The sequence below is a fragment of the Anas acuta genome, chromosome 11 (assembly GCF_963932015.1).
Source record: "Anas acuta chromosome 11, bAnaAcu1.1, whole genome shotgun sequence".
Classification (NCBI taxonomy): Eukaryota; Metazoa; Chordata; class Aves; order Anseriformes; family Anatidae; genus Anas; species Anas acuta.
The window spans coordinates 22,159,188-22,182,879 of NC_088989.1; the positions used below are offsets into that span (position 1 = coordinate 22,159,188).

Genomic DNA, 23,692 nt, shown 5'->3' on the forward strand with positions numbered 1-23,692 from the left:
GATGCAGATCTATTTTCTGTCTAGTTACTATCTATTTCTCACGTAAAATGAAGATAACACTTACTTATGGCATTTGCATCCCTAGCTGTGCACTTGTGAGGATAAAATAAATCTATCCTGTGACACACCAAAAAACTCCTCTGATGTGTCCCACTCATATTCTTAGTATCTGATTTCATAATCAGACACACTGAAACTGGATGAGTCATCCGAGAAATTTACCACTATTAAAAAGGGGTGCAATCACAGCATTCATAAAAGGTGTATCAAGAAAATTCTACTGAAAGAGATTTTTGTATCGTGAATATTGTTCAGCACTTTGCACTGTACATTACTTTCAACACCCAGGAGCTAGCTGCGGTGAAAATGTGGTGGGCTGCCTGTAGCTGTCCAGATGTAAAATCTTGTTGGGGTCTTTTTCCTTGAAGCAGAATTTTCTTTTGTGTCAATGTAGCAAATTAACAAGTCTTTTCACTAGATGTTTAACTTACCTTTTTGCTGTTCCAGGTATCCAGTCTTTTGACAAATGTGGTCCTCGGTAACTGGATTAGAAGTAAATGGTCACTGCCGTGAAAGGAGTGACTTGTATTTTTATTTTTTAATCTGTATTTTTAAGGGACTGACAAAAGTAATAAAGAACAACCCATCTGCAGTTGTTTGTTATAGCCCCTATTCCAGCAAAAGGCAGAGCAAAGCCTCAAAGGTTGCTTTATCCCAAGATGGGAATAACACTATCACTCTCCAAGGCCCTCTGTATAATTGCATTCTATTAGTAAGAGAAGTTATGTTCTCCAGGAAATTATATTATGATTATTAATAGTCAAATACTTTTGGTTGAATAGAATCTCATCATAAACGCAGGTGGCTATTATAGGAGTTAAGAGCAAGCTGCGTGAACAATTTGATGTTGGTTTACAGTCAAAGGGTTAATACACAACTTGCAGAGGGAGAGTGCACGTTATACTGCTTATAAGTAAAGTGATGCCACAGGTGCATTACTTCCCCTGTGGAGAAAAACCATGAATTATACAATATTAGGCAATAAATTTACCTGACTTGTATAATCAACAAGACTGTCTTTCTTCAAACAGACCTCTTTAGTGCAGTGACTAAGTAGTTAGAATTCCAGGTAAGGCAGCAGCAGCCCAATGGGACGACATTCAGTATGCTCAATCTCGCTACTTCAATCCTCCATCTATTGTCAAGGCCTGTCAACCTACCAGCAGGGCCTGGAAAAAAGGGTAGTGGGATTTCTGTGATAGATCAGTCTTGAATGTTACATGTCCATACCATTGAAATGAAGTCTTAATATTAACATCTGTCAATTTCTTCTTGCAGTTGTTTATAATTAGACATAAACTTATATATATTTTCATTTTCACATTAATGTTTTCAAACTCCCAGCTGTCCCAAAGTGTCTGCACTGGAATAAAATACCCAAATCTCACAGAACTGAGCTTTTAGCAACTGAGATTTTCATTTTCTGGTCATTTAGCTACCATTTGATAGTAAGGAAAGAATATTTCCCCTTCCTTGCTTTTTGTGAACAGTAAGACAATTCCTGCTATTTCCATGGACTGCTATAAATATGGAATCATTGTCAACAGTGTAGCTGCCCATAAAAGTTAACATTATAGGTAGATCAGACTTTATTAAATCTGTTCTAACAGAATAAAGAGTGAAATTATATCCAGTTATAAATGATATAAACTGACCATTGTTTTTTGTTTGTTTGTTTTTTAATGGGTCTGGGAAACAGCAACAGATAATGCTAGCAAGTAAAATAATTTATAGCAGACTGAGGGAAAAATTCCTTGAGCTGATCGATAGCACAGCTTTTAACTTCTGACCTTTTAGAATTAATGGTCAGAATGACCATTAAATGGTCAGACCTGAATTATTCAGGTCTGACCATTTATAATTCAGATGCACACGTTGTGTGCAATGCACCATAACTCAAATAACAAAAGATTTAGTTTTTATTTCTGTGGGAGATTTCACTATCAAGTCACCACCATCTTTAAATGTTTTTAAATGTAAAATAAAAGAAAAAAGAGAAGTTACTTATATTCTTGAGATGTATTATCCATATGCACATCTCCATATCAATGAATGTCTTTCCACATCCTCAACGTGGAAGAATTTTGGCCAACAGCTCCCATACATCAGAAAGCATTCTGAGGGTTCTTATGTTTTAAACTGAAGACATAAAAACTGAAGCAGTGCCTTCTTTCCATTTTGCTTCAAACACAAATTCCCATGTATACAGGACTCCAAGCATTTAGATCATAGTGAGATTAGGACTGTAGAATATGAATAATACACCTTGAAGAATCCCTGTTCAGATACAGACAAGACTTTATAATTCAAAAAAGAATTTAAATGTAACTATTATCATACTTATTGACACTTCAGAATGTCTTTGATTTATATACAAGCAGAATTAAGAATTTGGAGACCCAGAGAAGATGAAAGCTAAAATATTTTTAAACACCATCCTGTAAATCCAAAAATAAAAACCAGTTCAACACAGCTAATGTGTATGCAACCTGAACAGAAAGTAAGCAGTTCAATTCTTTAATAACAGTTTTACAAACTCATTACAGATTTTTCTAGTCTTTAAGTTTGATCGCGCTAGGCCAAGAGCCCATTATAAAAACCTTCATTTACCTGATCAACATATGGAATATGAGTGGTTTCAGGGCTTATCCCTGAAAATACAGTTTGCACAATTCATTGACTGGAACAGTTCTTCGAAATCCATTCAGATGGGAAGAGAAAAATAAAAGTACATAAATCTTAGGTAATTATCTTCTTTGACAAAATTAACTCAATTCCGTTCATTATAGCTTTGTAGTTGATGTGGATAGGTTTCACTTGACATGCAAAACCATGTACTGCTAGAAGACCTTTGAGGACATAGTGAAAATAATTATATGAATTCATATTCAGGCAGTTTTATTTAAAAAAAAAAAAAAAAAAAAAAAAAAAAAAAAAAAAACAGGCCCAGTCTATCCAATACAGAACTTTTAGACAATTACTGCTTCTTACAGTTGATTAACTATATTAAACACTCTTGCAGCTGTAAAGTCTTACAGTTCTTACGGACTATATTAAACAACCATCAAAATATCTGTTTCACTTCTAGACATGTAGTGTGAATAGTGGTCAGTCTGTTTATTTGCATGATGTGCATAATTGGATAAAACAACTGCTAAGTCAAGCTAAGTCTGTTACTAAGAAAATCCAAATGAAAGAAAATGAACAAAAAATATTTTATTCTGAGATTTACCTCCTAAATTACAGTATAATAAAATTTTATTTCTCCAAATATCAACTACATTCTATTTTCAACAGTTGTTGTGTTTATGTACAGGGAAAAATTATGACAATAACTATTTATCAAAGTATTGAACGTAGTTATATCTTGAACCTTTAGCTTGTCTTTTTTTTTTTCCACCCTCACAAAAAAGACATTTTGAAACACCCAATGTTCATACATTCAGGTCTAGTGGTAATTAAGGGGATTCTTTCACCATTAATATTGTTTACTAATGCTTGAAAATAGTAGTAAGCTAAACTCTAATATGTGTATTAACATATTTGTTCAAAAAATGTTTACAAGGATTTTTTGCTGTTATTCACATTGGAGAGAAAATACAGAATTCTTGCAAATTCAGTACTATGTCCTTCTAGTATGTCAACATACATAATACTTTTCTGATTTTATAAAATACTGTGTCTTTTTAAAAAATTATTGCTAAATCTGATCAAGTATTGATTTTTTTCAATTCTGTGTACGTATATATATATATACGTACGTATATGTGTACGTATATATATATATATATATATATATATATATATATATATTTTAAAGCAGGGCTTGTTCTACCATCAATTTTCAGTTAAGTATATTCTTTCTTCCAAGGTCATATAATATACTGTTTCTACCTTAATCTAAAAAGGAATTCTTTTTTCCCCACCTACAACAATTTCATTGGCCTCTACATAGACCCTTTATAATTACAAAACAATTAAGATTTGCAGGATTGTACAGCAAATTTTGAAGAAACATAAGGAAAAACATTAGTAACAACTGATCCTTTGTGCAGTTGCTTTTGTCCATTTTCAAAAGTGGATTGAAAATAATTCAATTAACACTGAATTTAAAAGAACCACAGAATCTTCCCAATCTTTAGCCTAGCATAAAATAACAGTATACTAAGCTAAGACTTTCCACAGGGGACAGCAGCATTACCATTACTATTCAATTGCTAAGAAATTGGCTCCTTCTTATGTATTGCAGCTTTGGCACTTCTGTGCACAGCATCTCTTCAGCACACATCATCTGTAACTTTTCTGCATTTATTTCATCAATCCAAACACTTTATCTGGTAAAACCACAAAAATGCACTGAATCAAGATCTTTCACAAATGGATTTAGTGAAGGAGTATTTACCTCTACATTATTCTGCCTAGGTCGACCTAGGTATTTTTTTTTTTAACTTCAAAGAATGGAAAAACATTAAATATTTTGCTTTCAGCACAGCATATGAAAACGTAACTGAAAGTGCAGATGACTGATTATGTATTTAAAGCCACCTAACTTACTTGGATGTGAGTTTGAAGTTTTCCAGTTAGTGCTTTTTCAAATTCAGAAAAAAGGAACAGTAGGATTAATGGACAAGACCCTACAAATCTGACACACTGTGATGTTAAGTCATCATGGTATAATTCAATGTTAGGTTTAAATAATTGTTACATTTTATCCATTATAGCACCTTTCTTACTACATCTGTGATAGTAGTTTCAGGAGTCTTCTGGTTGGATCTTCAAACAATTAAATATAAACTGATGGCAAAACATACAATACTGGAGCTTCAAAGCTACTCAGCCAAAAATCACTTCTTTAGTAGTTCTATCTCATGCTACTACAAGAAGTAAAAGAATGTAAGAGTTCATGAGGTCTAATTCTCATATATCAAAGTGGAGAAAATACTTGAGGCGTTTGAGTTCTCCCTTGATGTATTCCTAAAATAACCTCCTGTTCGTAGAACATGAAGACAAATGAAACAAGACAGACTCTTGACTTTCATGAGCAAAATTAGCACAGGCACACTGAGGAGGTGTCCTTTACTATTTGCTGTTACCATGCTGGTGCCTAGAAGCCTTGCAGTTAGTTACAAAGATGTGTTTTACTAGTGAGAAGATGAAAAGTTTCTCTTAGGAAATAGCAAGGATACTTTGGCAACAGTATACCTACATGGTCACTGTAGAAGAAAGGACTTGCATGCTCTATGTCTTTAGGTAAACAGGACCAGTTCTATTTTTTGCCTTTTGTTAAAATATAGTATTATAACAAAATATAATACTAGTAATATTATACTATCTTAATTACTAAATAACGATAAGTACTGTAAACTTCAAAATAAATCACAGGCTTCTGTTTAGTGGTTGGCTCAACACAAAGCCAATTATTCATGTCTGCTAACTGCTTGTCTTTAACTTTTTTACCCCTGGTGATTTTGTAGCAGCATGTCCTTGAAGGATAATATGACATTCCCCATATAGCATACTTATCACATGGTTGGACAGAAATAAAATGAGGTCTTAAATACAAAATTTGATCTTTCTTCCTTCATCTCTTTAAAGTATTCTTTATATTAGCCCTTCCAGGAAGAAAACAGGAAACAGTTTCCATGGTATCACTCAGCACATGCAGAATTCATATTTGTATCTGTTACAAAAACGATACTTCCGACTCAAAATGGTACTATTTGTGCATCACCATATCTAGATCACGGAGAAAACATAGTAGAATCATATAGAACAGAGACACGTTCATCTGAAAATAAGTACTGAGACACGTTAACATCTGGGAAAGAGAGGAGACTATGAGGATAGGAATTCAAATATTTTTAAGAGAAAAGGATTTCTCCCGATGAAGAATTTCTTGATCTCACCTTTGTTTTTAATCTTCCTTCCAAAAAAATCCTGCTCTCATTCACTACAACACTCCTGCCATAAAATGTCAGCACTTAAAGATAGAGGGAGATGCTGGACCACAAGATTTACTAAGACTTAATGTTCTAAACCACTTTATGTCCAGCTGTAAGATTATGTTTAGTTAAAAAAAAAAAAAAAAAAGTCACTTGATAATGACATCTGTAAACAGTGTAATATCATGAAATGTAAATTAGTAATAGGAATAATTCTGAAGTGTTTTTTTTTTCCTGCTGCATTTTTCAAATCATTAAAAACTTAATATTAAGCCCAACAGATTCAAGTTTACTGGCCGTAAAAATCCCTTAAAATCGTTGGTCATCCTCAGGGAGTATTTGTTCCTTCAAGTAGATTTAGTGCTGAAACAGTGTGGCAGTTAAAGCAGAAACAGAGGCTGTTGATAAAGTGGCAAGGCATAGCAATGTTGTGATGTATTACAAAGGGGCAATTGCCTGCAGTGCATCAGTATGGATATGGCAATGAAGTTCTGCTTTACATATTCCAGGCACTAAGAACTTTGCAGAAGTAATTACAGGAGGTTCTTCTTCCCCTATGAAAGATTAAAATAAAAAATAAATTTAAAAAAAGGAAAAAAAAAAAAGGAAAAAAAAGGAAAAAAAAAAAGGAAAAAAAAGGAAAAAAAAAAGGGAAAAAGGGAAAAAGGGAAAAAGGGAAAAAGGGAAAAAGGAAAAAAAAAAGGAAAAAAAAGGAAAAAAAAAAGGGAAAAAGGGAAAAAGGGAAAAAGGGAAAAAGGGAAAAAGGGAAAAAGGGAAAAAGGGAAAAAGGGAAAAAGGGAAAAAGGGAAAAAGGGAAAAAGGGAAAAAGGGAAAAAGGGAAAAAGGGAAAAAGGGAAAAAGGGAAAAAGGGAAAAAGGGAAAAAGGGAAAAAGGGAAAAAGGGAAAAAGGGAAAAAGGGAAAAAGGGAAAAAGGGAAAAAGGGAAAAAGGGAAAAAGGGAAAAAGGGAAAAAGGGAAAAAGGGAAAAAGGGAAAAAAAAGGAAAAAAGGGAAAAAAAAGGAAAAAAGGAAAAAAAAAGGAAAAAAGGAAAAAAAAGGAAAAAAGGAAAAAAAAAGGAAAAAAGGAAAAAAAGGGAAAAAAAGGAAAAAAAAAAGGAAAAAGAGTGAGGTTTATTACTTCAAACACTGACTTTGCATTCGTTCAATATTTTAGAAACAATGCAAAGAACTTATAAACCCTGCTGGATCATAATGCCTCAATTATGAGGCTGAACTATTGTGCTCAGTAACTCCTTATCTAAAGAGTTAATACAAACTTTCTCCCCAGGCATGGCTTCCTGGAGAAGACCATATCAGTGAATGGACCTATTAAAGGTCTGGCTGCTGGGTCTTCCACAACATTACTTTGGTTTAATTGTCAGTGGATCATACCTAATGCGATGATCTCTTTGAGAATTTCCTCTTTGCAGTTCTGTGCTTGTCCGAAGCCTATTGTCTGTACATAATTTCTAACACTTTCAGTGCAGTTCATGTGATCTATTGTTTTAATTTGAAAGAGTAAATAAAACTGTCTTTTAAAGAAGAAAAGGGGGTAGGGGGAAGTACCCTGAGATACATATACTTGCTGTTTAATGACAGAGCTGTTCACTTCATTTGTGACCAAGTTACAGATAAAAATCCATAGCCAGAACACAAACGGTACTGTGAATGCGAAGTAATAATTTAGACATGTCCGACTACTAGAACATGAATACAAGCTACACAGTAGTATTTACTTCTCTCATTACTAGGCATATAAATATTACATCTATAAACATTTTGTATGTATTGGACAGTAACAAGATGTAATGGGTTGTAACCTACTTAGTGGGCACATGATACTCAGTTCTAGATATTATCTTCTTTGCACCCAATTAGGACCATGGTTTGGGCAAGGGGAATTTTGAGCACGAGTCACAGTAGTGTTTTTGGACAGGGATAAAGAATGAGAAAATGTCAGAAGTTATTTTGGTTTCTTTGCATGTTACAACATCAGCATTAAGATGCACCTTCACCAGGCAGTGCTATAATGCTTAGCCTCTATAGATGAAACATGTTAACAACTATGTATGTGACTTGAGATTCAATTACTGGAAAGACTGCTTCTTTCTTCCAGAGACCACTTGGCAGCTGAGATACTCAGCTGACAGCTCTGTGATTGAGCCATGAGGGGGAATACTGGTAACGCATTCTTACAGAGAGGCATAAATCTAAAACTAGCATCCTACTTTTGTCCAGCACATACTAGAACCTTTATAGATAGTCTGGAAGCTTTTCCACAAATATGTGAAAAGGCTGAGTTAGAAGACAGCAGGAAATTAAATCATATAATACAAATTTTGAAGCAATAACTGGCTATTTATAGGTTATACAATGAAATCAATAAATCTGTATTTTTTCCATGGAAAGTTTTCGGATTCTAGTTATTTTGTTCTACAGACTATTAAGACTATACATACAAATGCAGTATCAATCAGAATCTATATGTTTCCTCATTAACATAATTCTAGCATCAAAGATAGCTTATGAATTATCTGAACGATCAAAAGAATGCATTTAGGTAAAAGAAAAGTCTATCAAGTTACCTCATTGCCAAGACTCATTCAAGAAAGCAAAACAGCATATCAGCATCAAAATGCCGTTCACCTGTTGTAGCTGCTCCAGGAAAATCTCAAACATTTTTATCCTAATACATACAACTGCTGAAACATTCCATACTGATGTAGCTGTGATGTCAATTCAATGTATTCAAACTAGTAAGGTCAGATCAGCTTTTAATATGGTCCAAGGCAATATTTATACCATCTAACTGTATGCATGTAAATCTCCGTATCTGTTTTGTAGAGTGTCTTCCAAGCATTTAAATTCCTCCACTGAAACCTTTTTGCTTGTCCATCTCAGCTCCATATCAGATGAGAAACCCAATGTGATTCTGAAACTTGAGTTAACCACTCAGTATAGAGTGTATCCCTAAAGGTTCTAGCATGTGCTGGAGTAAAATAGTATGTCAGTTTTAGATTTATGGCCTTTCTGTAAGAACGTTTCACCATATTACTGTCCTGATTAAGCCACACAGCTGCCAGCTGAGCATGCCAGTTGTCAAAGAGTCTCTCTGGAAGGAAGATGCAATCTCTCCAGTTATTAGGTGAATCAATGAAAAGTGGCTTATTAATATAACTTTAATGAAATCTTACTAAGCTAAGGATCAGCTCCCCACAGCAAGTAGAATGAATCTTTTCCTTTAATGTTATTAAAAACCTATCTTTTGTGACCACCTGTACATAATGCTTACCTTCCTCTGCAGCTCTCTATCTAGCTCCTTACACAGTACCTTAAGTATTTTGAGATGTTCAGACATATTTTTCAAAACACTGCTGTATCTTACCTAATCCTGATGAAGAAGAAACACTTTCTGTAATAGAAGATGTTTCAGTTTGGTCTGTCAGTAGTCCTTCCATTAAGGGTAAAGATAGTTCAGATGAAGGAACAGATGAATCATAGATTCCAGAATCTCGAGGCATATTTTTCAGATTTGAAGTTTTAACAGCATGTAACAACGGCTGAAGAACAGAGCTGCCACCACCTTGAATGTCCTGAGTTTCTGTATCTTCTCCAAGGTTTAAGTGCTGAATTATACAATGAGAGTCTGAATTTCCAGCTGAAATAATATTTACATCTGTTTTCAGGTAAAAATCATCATCCATCACCTGTTTATTCACTAAGTCATTTAAAACCAAGCCTGAGTCAAATTTTTCCATGACAGGTTCTGAGTAATATAAAGGAGGTGGAAGGAAGGGAATAAATTGTTTCTCAAACCAATCCGGCTCCTGATCAATGAACTGATGCATATTGCAAATGGCAACATAAAGGGACCTACCAGACTTGCTCCTGAAATAATTCCTTTTACTAACATTAACGGGAAACACATCTTCATCCTGAATGCTAATGTCTCTGGAATGTAAATGTGAATAAAGCTGAGGGAGATTGTCCATGAGTTTATATTTTGTACTCAGATCCAGAATACCAGGGATGTCTCCTTCACAGGAGTAATCAAAATAGACTGCAATGAACTTGCAGAGGTCATTTGAATTCTGCTTTGCCTGACGAAGCTTCTCTGCAACAGTCAACACAGCAAACAGAAAGAGTTCTCCTTGTCCTGTGTCTTTGGTTACCCCTCTGTGTTTCCAGTTCTTTTTTTCAACAAAGTATTTCATTCCCTTGGAACACACAATGATGATAAACTGAGACTCGTTTATTTTTTTTATAAGCCACTCTTTCTGACCTTCTTTACAAATTTTTAGATCTTCCCACAAATCTAGAGCCACCTGGAAGAGAAAAGAACATTCTGGTTGATTTTTATTATTAGGTTATTAGATACATTTACTAATAACATCTAAATGTTTTATAAATGCTCAACAAATCAGCTTGTATTTATGCAACAATTGAAAATTAATCATGAGTTTAACTATGATTTGCCCTTGATGTAAACTCAAGAGGTTTTAAAAGATTTTAAGTAGTAATTAACACAGCATTGGTAGTGGACAAACTGGAATCAGCAGTATTAACCACATCAGTAGTTATTCACCAAAATAAGCAAAGCCTTATGTTCAGCCTAAACTTTGCCTGTAGGCTGAATATTTCACTGGGCTAAGGAAGTCAGCGAACTGCTAAAGTAAAAAGGAAAACCTTCCAGATTGTTTTACAATGCTAGTTACTACATGAACCCATTTTGCTGGTTATTTATTATTTGAAGTCTGAAACATTTTAAGCTTGTGAATAAACTGTGAACATCCTCAAATATGTGGGGCATCCATTATTTTAATATGTTTGGCCACCAGAGGTCAGACTTGCTGTATAGCTGAAAAAAAGTTCCAATTCATACATTCAGATTCAGTGGCAGGATTAAAATTCAACAAAATAAACTAGTAATTATCTTGACTTTTCTTACAATTATAAAGTGAATAACTGGATGCATATTGATCATATTTTAGAAAACGTCTCAGATTCTGAGCCAAGTATTTCAAAAGTGGAAATTTTGATGTCTGTCTTACAGCTTTAAATCAAAAATAAGAAAAAAAGATGCTCATTTTACAGCAACAACGGAACAAAGTAAAAAAATCCACAAAAATCAATATATAATATCAACTAATACATATATTTTCTGCATAAACAGGATTCTTAATGTATTTAAGTGTGTATGTTTGGTATTACCACTTCAGAGTTCTAATGTGAAAGATACTTTTAGAAACACTGAACTATATCTTTAATACTTGTGTGGGTGCCAATTATAAAGATTCATGACATTCTACACAGAAAAAGCAGTTAACATAAAACTCACTAAGTATGGCTGAATAATAGTCCTGGAATCAATGCAGTACACATTTTCCACAATTCTGTCTTCTATGCAGAATATAAGAAAAATTATATAGGCAATATGTAGAAAAATAACGAAAATTACATCTGTTGAAAGTAGGCATTGAAATAGCCCACTTCAAGTACATATCACTATGAGTTTTGTGGGTACTGTTTTAATTAAAGCAATTCTGTTTACAGAAGAAATATTGAGCTTACCTCGCAGCCACAAAAGTCCTGAAGAAAATAAGCAAAGCACTGGATGACATTAATGTGTTTCTGGCAATCTTTACTGGAATAGCAGATGAACACTTTTGGACGAGGACGAAGTCTTTCCACAGGGAGACCTGCAGCATATGCTGAAGACTCTGAACTCTCCTCATCTAGATGGGAATATATATTTTCTAAATTGGAAGAGAGGAAGAGAGTTCACACAATAAACGTGTGAGTTTGTTTGCTTTAAACTTTATTAGGCTCTTTACTAAAGCATGTAGTTAAGACTTTTCAAATGATAATTCATTTCCAGCCTGAAAAATTGCATACCCTCTATTTACCAACTTTGGACCTGCTACATATGTGGAACATACTTGGGAAGTGAAATGTAAAATTATTACTGTAAAACTGTCTTGAGTTTTCTGAGTTGTAGTTTATAAATAGAATGACATTGTTTCAACACACTGTTCAAACACCATAGACCTTAAAGATACATGTATACTATCATCAAGAGCTTTCTGCATAACAGTCTTATTTACTTTTTTAATAAAACAGAAATGTGACACAACAGATAAGACCATTAAACTCCAAGAATACAGATCCTTTCAGAACATCATATAGTATCTCTCTTGTATGTATGTTATATATGGACATTAATCTGAATTAAGATAGTATTAACTTAAATCCAGATAGTTACTAGTGTTTTCTTTCTTGTATGGATGCTTTCACACCAGAACATGAGTGCTTCACACCAAGCTAATTCAATCTTGTTCTGCAGTTGGTTAAACATTATTTTGGAATACTCATTTTTTACTCAGAATTAACTTCGATCTATGGATTTAATTTACAACAATTTTATTTTTCATCAGGAATAAGTAATCTGGAACACCTCTCTCTGTAGACAAATCCTCAGTGATTTGTCTTTTTGTTGGAACTGAGCTAGCTGCAAGCAAAGGAACAGCCACAGAAGACCAGAAGGTAAAAGGATTTAACCCAGACAGCACATAGCACTTGCAGTATACCTCATTTCCAACATTCAGATGGATAACACAGATACGTGAGGTTTGGGGAATGTAACCTCTTTTTCCATATTCATGAAACTGCATGATTCCCTAGATTCCACAATAAATGCCAATTGATTTTTAACATCTCAATGTAACAATCACAGCTTGCCAGGTCCTGGATGCGGAAGAGATAGAAGTCGGTGAAAAGGGATGGAAACTAAATTACAGAAGTTCCTGCAACTTCTGCAGAAAGTCTGAAACTGTGAATCTTCGGAAGAGTAAATTTAGGTAGAAGACTTAGGATGAAGCGTAAAAGCAACTTCCAGGAAACTGAGCAAATCTGCATTAATAGATACAAGTAGTGTTTCAGAGGGTGCTGAGTTATATTTGTATCACATTTCCTTCTGGTTTAAAATAAATTTTAACTAGACATTTCTGAATGAAATAAAGGAATGTTTAAAATAAGATAATTTACAGATATGTTCATATTCTACACTGACACGCAGTATTTTCATGAATAAAAAGAAACCTTACATCAAAAATATTTCCAGCTACTCTTCTATTCTGTCTACAGTGAACTCCTGATTAGTGTTTTTTTTTTTTTTTAAAGATTATTAACTTTTAAAAAAAAGTTAACAGCACTTTTAATTACAAAAAGATCACCATCAAGCACTGGATTAAGAATTTGCTATAAGTTTCAACACACAAAAGGGCTGTGGGGCTGTGTGAAGGAAAGACAAATTAGTTAAAAAGAAAGCAAGCTCTTCAGAAGAAGGTATTTCTGGAATAAACCTACTAGCTAGGACCTTTTTAGTTGCAAAAGTACATTTAAATGCAACTCTGTATTGAACAAACTCTTACCTTGCTGCTTCTTGCGGCACATCACCGTGAAAAGTGTTGCAAACGCTGAAATGACAACTAAAGGGACTGTAATGGCAATAGCTCTTATTGGTCCAGCCCACGGAGAATGCACTTTGAAAAACAAAGCAGAATTAGGCATGGGTTTATTATAACTATTTGATCAATCTTTACACTGAGAAAAAAATTGCTGCAGCACACACTATTATGAGACGATTCTCAAACATACAGAAAAATCAAACATCATGTTCTGCTCCGTTATAAATATTTTTAATGCTAATTGCCCTCATCACCACAGCATTAGAGCAACTAATGTAAGCAACAAGAAGTAACAAGTGCTGTATGCCAACTCAGACTGTGTGTTGTTACCTCCCACCCCACCCCCCATGAGGGGAACTTTACCTGAGTTTAGTTTTTAATACTATACATACCAGTCATTTGGCCTGTCAAATTTTCATTCCAGAGTGCTGAACTAGCCACTTAGGGAAAAACTGAATTCCTGCAGAGATTACCTTTAGCAATGTGCATTAGCAATCAGCCTGCTTTGTCTGTTGCCTTCATCTATGTTTTTGGTCTGCAATTATATTCTGAAATCCCTGTTTAATTTCTCAATGACTGGTCTAATACATACAGATGCCAAGCATTCACCTGACAGGTTTTTCACACTGCTAAATTTCATTTCATGGCTGAAGTGCACAGTCAGGTAGCGTTCTTAGGCTGCTCATTACATTATTTCCACACTACTGCATGGATCATTTGTTTGCGATTAAGATACAGACTATGACTTTTCATATCCACATGCACAACAAATGTGACTTTCCCACAAAGATTTCCAACTACATATTGATCTAAACTGTACTAAATATATAGAGATACACAGAGTGCATGTGTACTCTCTTTTCATTAGGTCAAAACAACGCTGTACATTTGCCTCAGTAGATTACAGCAAACAGACACATCAAATCAACATTTATTTTCAAAGTAATTAAAACTGAATAAAAGTTAATAATATATATAGTGTATACTGCTTTAAAAAAACATACCTGGTTTTAGTGCATAGTGCATTGTTTTCCTTGTTGTGTTAGTGTCATCAACCAGCTTTGAAAAGTAAAAGTTGAATTTTATTTTGTGGAAAATTCGTTTTATTTATTTTCTGCAATATATAAACATCATTTCACAACCAGATGTGAAACTTACTATTCAAAAGTTAAAATTACGAGCATTTTAAAGTAGTAACTAGTGAAATCACTCATCTTTGATCATACATAGTTTACTGTTGTGATATGAACTTTTAGACTTCTCATACTGTCATCACCAAAAGAAATACACAGCTCTCAAGTATAGTGGAAATTGACCAAACTACAGAATTCTAATTAAGAATCAAAGTCCAAGAATTATGCAGGCCCACAATTTTACTTGAAAGCACAGATGGAAGTACTACGTGCTTAGAGAAGTAAAGCTATAGAAAGGTCAAGAACAATCTGCCTTTACTTGCCCAAGGTACCTCAGTAGGGATGCCTGAAATCTAATTTTACCAAACAGTTTGACTTGAAATACTTTAGTTTCATTTTTCCCCCCATTAATATATTAATTCAGCTGTAGTATGAGTTTCTAAATATTACCTCAATTATATAGTCCCCTGGAGTTACGTTCTGAAGAATACAACTTGTAGTATCTGTGTTTTGCTCCTACATTAAAGAAAGAAAATACTTTGCTAGCCATTCACATACTTTTAAAACCTAATACAAAATAGTCGCATTGATTTAGGAACATATGGTGCTCTCCTGAAGTAGGACATCCTAAACCACAAAAACTGAATTTCTCTATTCAAATATGCAAAGACTACAATCCTCTATCTGCAAAAATCAAGTATGATTGATTATCCAAAAAACAACAACAACAACAAAAAAAACTCAAAACCTTGGTCTAACACAAGCTATGTTATGCCCTGAAGCTCCCTAGCTTTCAGAGACTTAGGACTAAAGGTTGACCAACTTCGCTATTAAATGCTAACCAAAGTTCAGGGAAACAATATAGTAAATTGCAGCTCCCATAAGAGGACATAGTTTTTAGTTGTAAAGAGGACATAGTTTTTCGTTGTAAAATAATCACAGCCTACTTCCACGCAGACTGAAATGAGAGCTACCTTGTGATACCATCTCAAATGGATAATCTTTTAAGTGGTAAAATTTAGTGTAGAGAGAATATTACATGATAAGAATATATATATATTTTTTAACAAAAATAATAAACTACAGTTCCAAGTACTAATCAGTTATAGGGTCTTTAAAAGAGAGAACAGTCTCTTCCCCCTTTGCTTATAGTATCCAGCACCAATGGTGCACTCAGGCCTGCTTTTGACTGATGAGTTCTATCACAGTGCAATTATTATTTACAGAAATAGTACCAAATAATTTAAAATTTAAAAAACAATAGTATTCTGTATTATAGTAAGTTTTTAAAGTTTCTGTAAAACCTTTGAACATCTATGTTAAAGAGGTCTGTGCTTTTAAGAGTTGAAAAATGCAGCGATGTACCTGTTTGCAGGTCTTCTGCTTAAATGGTCCTTCATGCTTAAGTTTGTAGTGAAGAAAGTAGTATCTAAACCCAAAGTTATGGGGAGCATGATCAAAAGACACTTGCATGTTAAAACCCTGCTGGGTAACACTCAGATTTCTTGGCTTCCAGTCTGTCAGAGGAGATATTCATGAATTGCCAACTGACTCTTGAATGACAGTGACTTTTTATAAGATAAAGAAAAAATTACATTTAACTTACAAGGTTTGCAGACAAGGTTTTCTGGCTGTAGCAACAACTCACATGCTACAAACACACACAAAAAATATTAATGATACAGTATCCAAATGCTATTTAAAGAAAAAAAGAAAGGACAAAAGAAGGGAGTTACTTCAGCATTTTGAGGGCAGTATTCTTCATTCATTTCCCAGTCTATAATATGCTTGGAGTAAATATACTTTGCAAACCCAGCAAATGTTATGATTGAAGTTCCTTCTCATCTTTATATGAGAAACATAGGTTCAGTAATTTGAAAATAGCAGTCCTTAGTGAGACAAAAGGGATAGCTCCAGGCACATCTCAGGAGGAGAGGAAGAAGTAGAAACTGGCATTAATTACATTTACTTAATTTAAAATAGTATGCTGAGCACACAAATGCTACTTTGGTACACATCAAAAGACAGGCTTGAAAATATTTTAAGAAAGTTTTATACAGAAAAAACCACAAGATACATACAAACGTTACACCCAAAAGAGTGCTTAGAGTTAGACTGCCATCAGACTATTTAAGCACTGAGGAGTTTATTTCCTTAGTTCCTTCTCTTTAGCTCTAATGAGAATTGCCAATTCCTAAATAATTTTGAGAAATTCTACTTGAGTTGTTACTGTCTAGTTTGATATGTACTCATCTACATTTATGCCTATATAGCCATTCTTGAAACTGATCTCAGAGCTTGTTCACAACGTCCAGTGAGGGGAAGAAAAGGAGTTAATACAAGTTTCTTCTTCTGGTTGTTGACTAACATGTATTATATGCCATAGATTTATGAAAGGCATGCAAGTTCTTGCCATATAACACCCATTCCTTCCTTCAAAGACTACGTCAATAACTATCTTAACCCAGTCTCCCCTAACATCATCATCTGCTACATGAAAAGCTACTCTTTTACATCAGAAAAGCTTTTTCTGACAAGAAAAAAAAAAGGAGGGGAGGGGAGTAAAGAAAGAGATGTTATGTAATACTATATTGTACACAATACTTACTTCGAGTTCGGAAGAAAAATGGGTGATAATTACTTTCATTTTTAATGGAAGGAAAAGGAACAATCTTTACAAAGTAATCTGTTTCAAACTTCAGATTTAGGAAGGGATGAGATTCCATTCCCTACACAAAGACACAAGATTGAAACTATTATAACTGAAAGCATTTTCTCTCAAATAGGCCCACAGTTCTGCAAACATGAGCAGAAACTAATACATTAAGAACCCTGTATTCATCCCTCTGCCACACACTATGATGAGGAAGCATAATACAGAATCAGTATATGGACTGTTTCAAACATGCACCTGTACTCCACAGTCACCCAAAAAGACTTCATGACAATTTCCAGCCTCAGGAAAAATTCTACAGAAGGGGACTACATCTGTCTCTAGATTGACAACTATTCATTAAAGAAAAATAATGTTAGGAAGCAATCTGCACCCTAGTAAACTAGTAAACAGCACATTAAATGTGTATCTATGTGAATATATACACATTTATACACAGCAAATAAATACTTTCAAGACTTCACACAATCAAGTAACAATGAAATATTTGTTGAAACAAAGCACTTACTGTTCGTTTAAAACTTGGGCTGAGCTGCTTTGGATCTTTTAAAACCATCTGCTGACATTGTCTTCCTTCAGATTTTAACTCCTCGAGGATGACTCGAAATCCTTTCAGGTATTCAATCCCTGCAAACAGCAGGGCATTTAAATAGACTAATATTTCAAAAGGTATTCTGTGATATTTTATATGGTATATAAAATTAGTTCGTTTGCCTTTAAAAATAAATCCTAACATTCATAAGAAATACGTTTGTGTTTTAATACTTGCCATTGTGTGTCAGTTCTTCCAACATTTTCTATCTTGCCTATTTAGAATTCAGCCTTTGGTGAAGGCTGTAATTACTGCATACTTGTGTAATGCCTAGAGCAGAGGGGCCCACACAGCAGACAGGGCTTCCAAATTACCACTACAATCTAAATAATCAGTACTTTCATCAGCAGTACTTTATAGTAGCATCACATTTCCATTATTTGCAATAAAATATGTTTGCTAACAAATTATAATAATACTCCTTTAACCTAGAAGTTTATAAATGATAAGAATGTTATAAAGTGATAGTAGTTGTTACAACTTCTTTATTTCTAGTATACTACAGGATAACAGAAATACTTACTTAAATGGAATGGAATTTATTCCAGTGAGTGTATACATACGGTTATTTGTAAATTATGCCAAAATTACACCTTTTTTTTTAAGCTACTCTAACATAACCAACCCTCAGCAGTGTCTTTGCATTTCTTCACAATGTTTTTATCACAGAGTTACTTCATTGCATGACTAGATAGAAGCATGGTGATGCGAGTGTCACAGGAGAACGTCAGTGTTATGCTGTGATAGTTCTGTGGCTCAGATATCAAAGTCACTGCACAGTTCTTCAAGTCTAACTAGCATTACTCCATCTAATTACATTTGTTCAACAGCATTACAAATGGCAGAATACAGATTTATCAAAAGGCACAGACACAGCTTTTGTAGAACAACAGGTGACAAGAATCAAAACGTAAATTTGACTACATACTATGTTCGAACGTTAAAAAAAAAGTATGATCTTCAAGCCCCCTCTGTTCCATTAGATTATTATTTTTTTATATATATATATATGATTATGTATACGAGAATGACCATTAATTGCCCAGTATGTTCTTAATATCCCATGGAACAAAAGCATTATTTGTGCTTACATGAAGACCATGAAAAAGAAAGTGTCCAGTCTCCATGTCACCCGAGACGTTTCAACAATTCTGTCCTTACACTTTCCAGAGGATTGACCTCTGATCATTACAAGAAAGAACACCAAGCTTTGTTTACCATAAAGGCTTGATTCATCCAGTCTGCAGCTGAAGATTACCAAATGGTTTCAACTGCACAGCTTTGCAGCGTAGTTTCCACATACGGTCTTAAACCCCAGTAATTAATCGTTATTTTCTGTTATAAATTTAATGTGTTACCAAATTCTGAAAGCATGAATTAATACCAGGAAATCACAAAGAAAATCCAACAATTTCTTCTTAGCTAAAATGTTTGATTTATTAAATGTAGGTCTATTCTAAAAATGCATGTCAAGTTCAAGAATACACATATTCATTAGCAGCCATATCTCATCACTTAGGGTGCAATCTTACCACATAAATGCAAACTTCCAGCTCTTATTAAATCATAAGAAAAAAATAATTGAAAAGCTTTTTGAGGAATTACAAACCATGAAGTATTAATTTGATCTTATCTGCTGTATGAGCAAAAGAATAGGCAAACATTTTAATTCTGAAAAATGTACTGCGCTTAACTCTAATTGTAATGATGTACTTGATACTGAAAAGCACCTTTGCAGAAGAAATTCTTTAACGAAGTACTAAAACCATTCAAGAAGAAAACTCCAGGTTTTTCATTTGCTAAACAACGGTCACTGAAGAAAATGAGTTTATATTACTTTGTTCAGCACCTTAATGATGATGATGGTGAGATGCTGTACAGAGAGAGCACACACTACTGCAGTGGTCTCCAAACTTTTTTGAATCATACATACCTACCATTAAAAAAAAAAAAAACTTTGAGCACGAACTACCAATATTAACACATACAAATAATTTATGCATGCATTTATAATGTACAAGAAAATATAAATTAAAAAGTATTATATCAAGACAAAAACTTTTTAAAATATACTTATTTTATCAATGAAAAAACTCTTTTGTTCCCACTTAAAGATCTATCAGTTATAACAGTGTTTTCATTGGGACCTATGATTGAACATGCTTCATTAATTTCAAAAATCTTGGTTTTAACATTTTGTGACACATCAACTCAAAAATCTGGTTCTACAATTCGGTTTATTTTGATACTTGGTTTTAATGGCTGTCACAGCTGGAAAAATAACCTCAAGAAGAGAGTCAAGATTCCAAACGGAGGAAGTGCATCATCAGCTGTGTTTACTCCGTTTTCCTCTACTACTTACCAATGGCATTTGCTGTCCAAAGTATTGTCACTGCAACCTGTTGGTAACATGCATACTGACTGATTGTTACATTCTGCACATCTCCGATCACATGTTTTCCCACTGAATTCAGATAAGGAGTGCAGTCTAAAAACACAGAGGAAAAAATACTTTAAGGAAAACATACTAGCTGATTATCTCCTGCCATACCAAAGAATTCTGAAAATTATTCAGTTTCAGCAAGACACATCTCTCCTTGTGAGTAAAGAATGAAATTAATTTCCTAACTTTTCTTGAAGACTAAGCAAAGTAAAAGTACATGTACACTATTTCATTAAAAAAAAAAAAAAAAAAAAAAAAAAAAAACTGTATAGTAAGTTCAGGCAAACCTTTTGTCTTAGGACAATTAAAAACTTTCCAAATCATTGACCACAACCACTCACCAGTTGCAAAAGCCTAATCTGCAGGACTCCAAAGATTACCAGTTTATAATACCAGCGTAGCCTGTATCACAGAAAGTAAATACGTATGTGATTTAAACAAGAAAAGCAATACCAAATTTTATTACTTTTAAAGCCTTACAATATTTAGGCTCATATTCTGTGGCACAAAGAGGAGTGGTGGCTAAGGAATTCAATAGTTCTGGAGCATAACATACACAAAGATGTACACATTAAAAAAAATCCCACTTTTGAATGAGTAAAACCAATAAGTTAATCAGGAGATTATATGTTACTGGCCAGCAATAAATTCTAAAAACCAGGCATAATCTATATGCTATGTATTTGTCTATACAGACTTTGTAAAACTAAAACACAGAAATTAAGTGCTATTATAAGGTGTGATCTTAAAGAAAGGAAGGAAAAAATGCTAACTAAAAAGCAGTTTTAGAAAATGGCTTTGTGCTATGAACAATGGTAATAGCCTTTTATGTAACTGCCCCACAATTAAAAATAGAACAGTTTGTACAGCATCGCTTTTTCAAAAAGTTAGGCAATTGGTAATTACTTTGCTGTTTGTAGAATTCTGGTGCTACGAGTGAAGGGAATGACAGCATGAACTTCCTCTGAGGAGAATAGAGTATCTCTTTCAATGGAAACTTTGAAGTAACAGCTTTTTGCTATGTCTGGAACTAATTAATAGAAAGCTCAAGATTTTGGATCCTGGTTGCTAAAATGTTATGGTCAAATGACAAATTGCCAAAATGCAATATAGCACAAATATCTGAGGTTTGACTGTGAGTCATTGATTTACATTTTTTAGTGAACAACAGAATTAGGAAGAAAACAGCTAGGGAAAAGTGCACACTTTTCAGGAAATCACTTTTTACTCGACTACAAGTGAACTACTGAAACCTACAAACATTTGTTTTTCATCTGAATAAATAATCTACCCATCTAATTTAAGAACAAACCAGAAACTCATTAGAGTTACTGCAAGGCAAAATAAAAGCATTTAAATCACAGACAGCAAGCCCAATTCTCTTGGGTGCTGGCTTATTCAGTATAAGATTGTAGTTTCACATTATATGAACTCTTTAGCCTCGATAGCTGGGAGCTCTTTCCCTAGCACTGTGTAACCCAACTCCTTTGGCCAGAAACAGTGCAGTGCCAGCAGAACTTTGAATTAACACTTATTATTGGTTAATCACAGCTCCTGGTGCCAGAATTAATGGAAAAAACATGTCAGATAGTAGGACTTAAACTGGCTCTATTGTGTTAACTAAACACAGGGATCTCTGCTCTCACTGGTATTTTTTCCTCTTTTCCTCTATAAAAAAAGTTACGATTTGTAATCTAAAGTTCTCTCTAGTACAATCTGACACGCTTAAATTTTGCTCATTTTCTTTAAGCATTAACAGCAGTTTATATAATAAATGAATTCACAAGGAAAGATTCCAAACTCAGAAATAAGCATAAAAATAGAGAAGCATAAGGATGATTGGAATTAATTCTTTGAGTAGGCAAAAAAAAAAAAAAAGTGGCTTGTATTGGCATTAATACAAACATTGCTGCTGTAAATTAAGACCTTCTCTTGAACGCACATTGAATGTATACTGATGATGGCCACTAAATGTCCCCAAATAGGTAAATTTCCAATGCACTCAATATTCATTCTTCCATGAATAGAAAACACAGGTGACAAAAACTTTTTTTTAAAAAAGAGAACAATAAAATACATCCATTTAGCAGATCCTTGAAGAGTTTCAAGGTATTATTGCTGCAATCTGCTTATTACAATTATTATGATTACCACATCGGTTTAGCTGCAACATAAACCATGTAAATCACACCTCTGCTAAATTACTAAAACCACCTGACTTCACTGAAGTATGGATAGTTTTCCACTAACCTGGGCTTTTTTTGGACTGCAGCCAATCTAAAGCTCCTTGTATTTCACTCAGCTGAAGAGACATTACTTATCTTCAATGCTAAAATTCCATATTAATCCTTATAGGCATATATTTTAAAGATATTTCTCCTGTATACAAATATAAATTACATATATTTTCTACATGAAACGTGGCTTTCTACTTGATTCTTTTCCAGAAAAATTGCACATCAAAATGCATAAAACTTGAAATAATGCTTTCCGATGAATTGGTGTGGAGTAAACCTTTCAATGACTACATTCTTCCACAGAGTAAAAACATCCTTCACAATTCTCCTACCAACACTGAGCAAATGATCTGAAAGTGAAACTGCTGTAGATTATTAGACTGTATTATTCTAATCAATGAAACGCAGGAAAGACAAGACCGAGCTGACCCAGCTGCAACAGATCTAGATTTCAAAGTTATTTCAGAACTGAAGAACTTACAATATTCTTAGAGCCATTTTTAAGAAAGATGCTGCTATACATTGACAACAGTGTCAGAGTCCTTGATTTTTGTGATTATATTGGAGATTTTCAACTTACTGTCATATTTAAAGGTGATATTGAGTAGTGCATTCATCTTGGTCGCTGGTGACAGGCCCTGTAGAGAAATATCAGGAAAATAATTTAAATAAAATGACCTACTTTGAACATTGTTTTGTTTGTTTGTTTTTGTAAATAGTTTTTTGGAGGATGACAGAACTCATGAGGAGGTTTTCTTCCTTCTGTTTGGGTACACCATCAGTCAGGAAATCTGAATACAAGTAATGACAGAACAGACTGCATATACCTGCATGTGCTCACCTGTCACCAATTTGCCAAATGTAATATACAAGATGTATAAACAAAGAGAAAAGAAAGGTTAATGACACCTGTACAAAACAAAACCACCTTTAATCAAGATTTAAGTATACATCAAATAGGGTTCTCTAGGGCATATATAGTGCAGAAGAGAAGAGAAATGACAGTCTGTTGCAAAGTTGATGCCAAATCTACAGTCATGAAAAAGAATATCAGAAGTTCAAGCAGAAAGAAGAAAAATGTACTGTTAAGCACTGTGCTATAGCACTTTGTTTTCTTAGTGAAGATCATTTCCAAGAAAAAAAATAA

The 23,692-nt window shown here is 33.9% G+C and overlaps 1 protein-coding gene across 4 annotated transcripts in view; it reads right to left on the bottom strand.

The window, feature by feature from the left end:
- Positions 1 to 6,147: 6,147 nt before the first annotated feature.
- Positions 6,148 to 23,692, bottom strand: part of IL17RD (interleukin 17 receptor D) — a 93,320-nt gene continuing 75,775 nt past the window's right edge. For 3 of the 4 annotated variants that reach the window (XM_068695106.1, XM_068695102.1, XM_068695105.1), the window contains exons 2-13: positions 23,126 to 23,183; positions 20,228 to 20,353; positions 17,782 to 17,900; positions 17,208 to 17,328; positions 16,206 to 16,250; positions 15,965 to 16,116; positions 15,050 to 15,115; positions 14,471 to 14,525; positions 13,431 to 13,541; positions 11,572 to 11,756; positions 9,386 to 10,325; positions 6,148 to 6,556 (exon numbers count right to left, since the gene is read on the bottom strand). In XM_068695106.1, coding sequence (XP_068551207.1) covers positions 6,441 to 6,556; positions 9,386 to 10,325; positions 11,572 to 11,756; positions 13,431 to 13,541; positions 14,471 to 14,525; positions 15,050 to 15,115; positions 15,965 to 16,116; positions 16,206 to 16,250; positions 17,208 to 17,328; positions 17,782 to 17,900; positions 20,228 to 20,353; positions 23,126 to 23,162 — 2,073 coding nt within the window. In that variant the 5' untranslated portion in view covers positions 23,163 to 23,183 and the 3' untranslated portion in view covers positions 6,148 to 6,440. The remainder of the gene's footprint in view (positions 6,557 to 9,385; positions 10,326 to 11,571; positions 11,757 to 13,430; positions 13,542 to 14,470; positions 14,526 to 15,049; positions 15,116 to 15,964; positions 16,117 to 16,205; positions 16,251 to 17,207; positions 17,329 to 17,781; positions 17,901 to 20,227; positions 20,354 to 23,125; positions 23,184 to 23,692) is intronic. The other variant, XM_068695104.1, reaches the window with a different exon arrangement.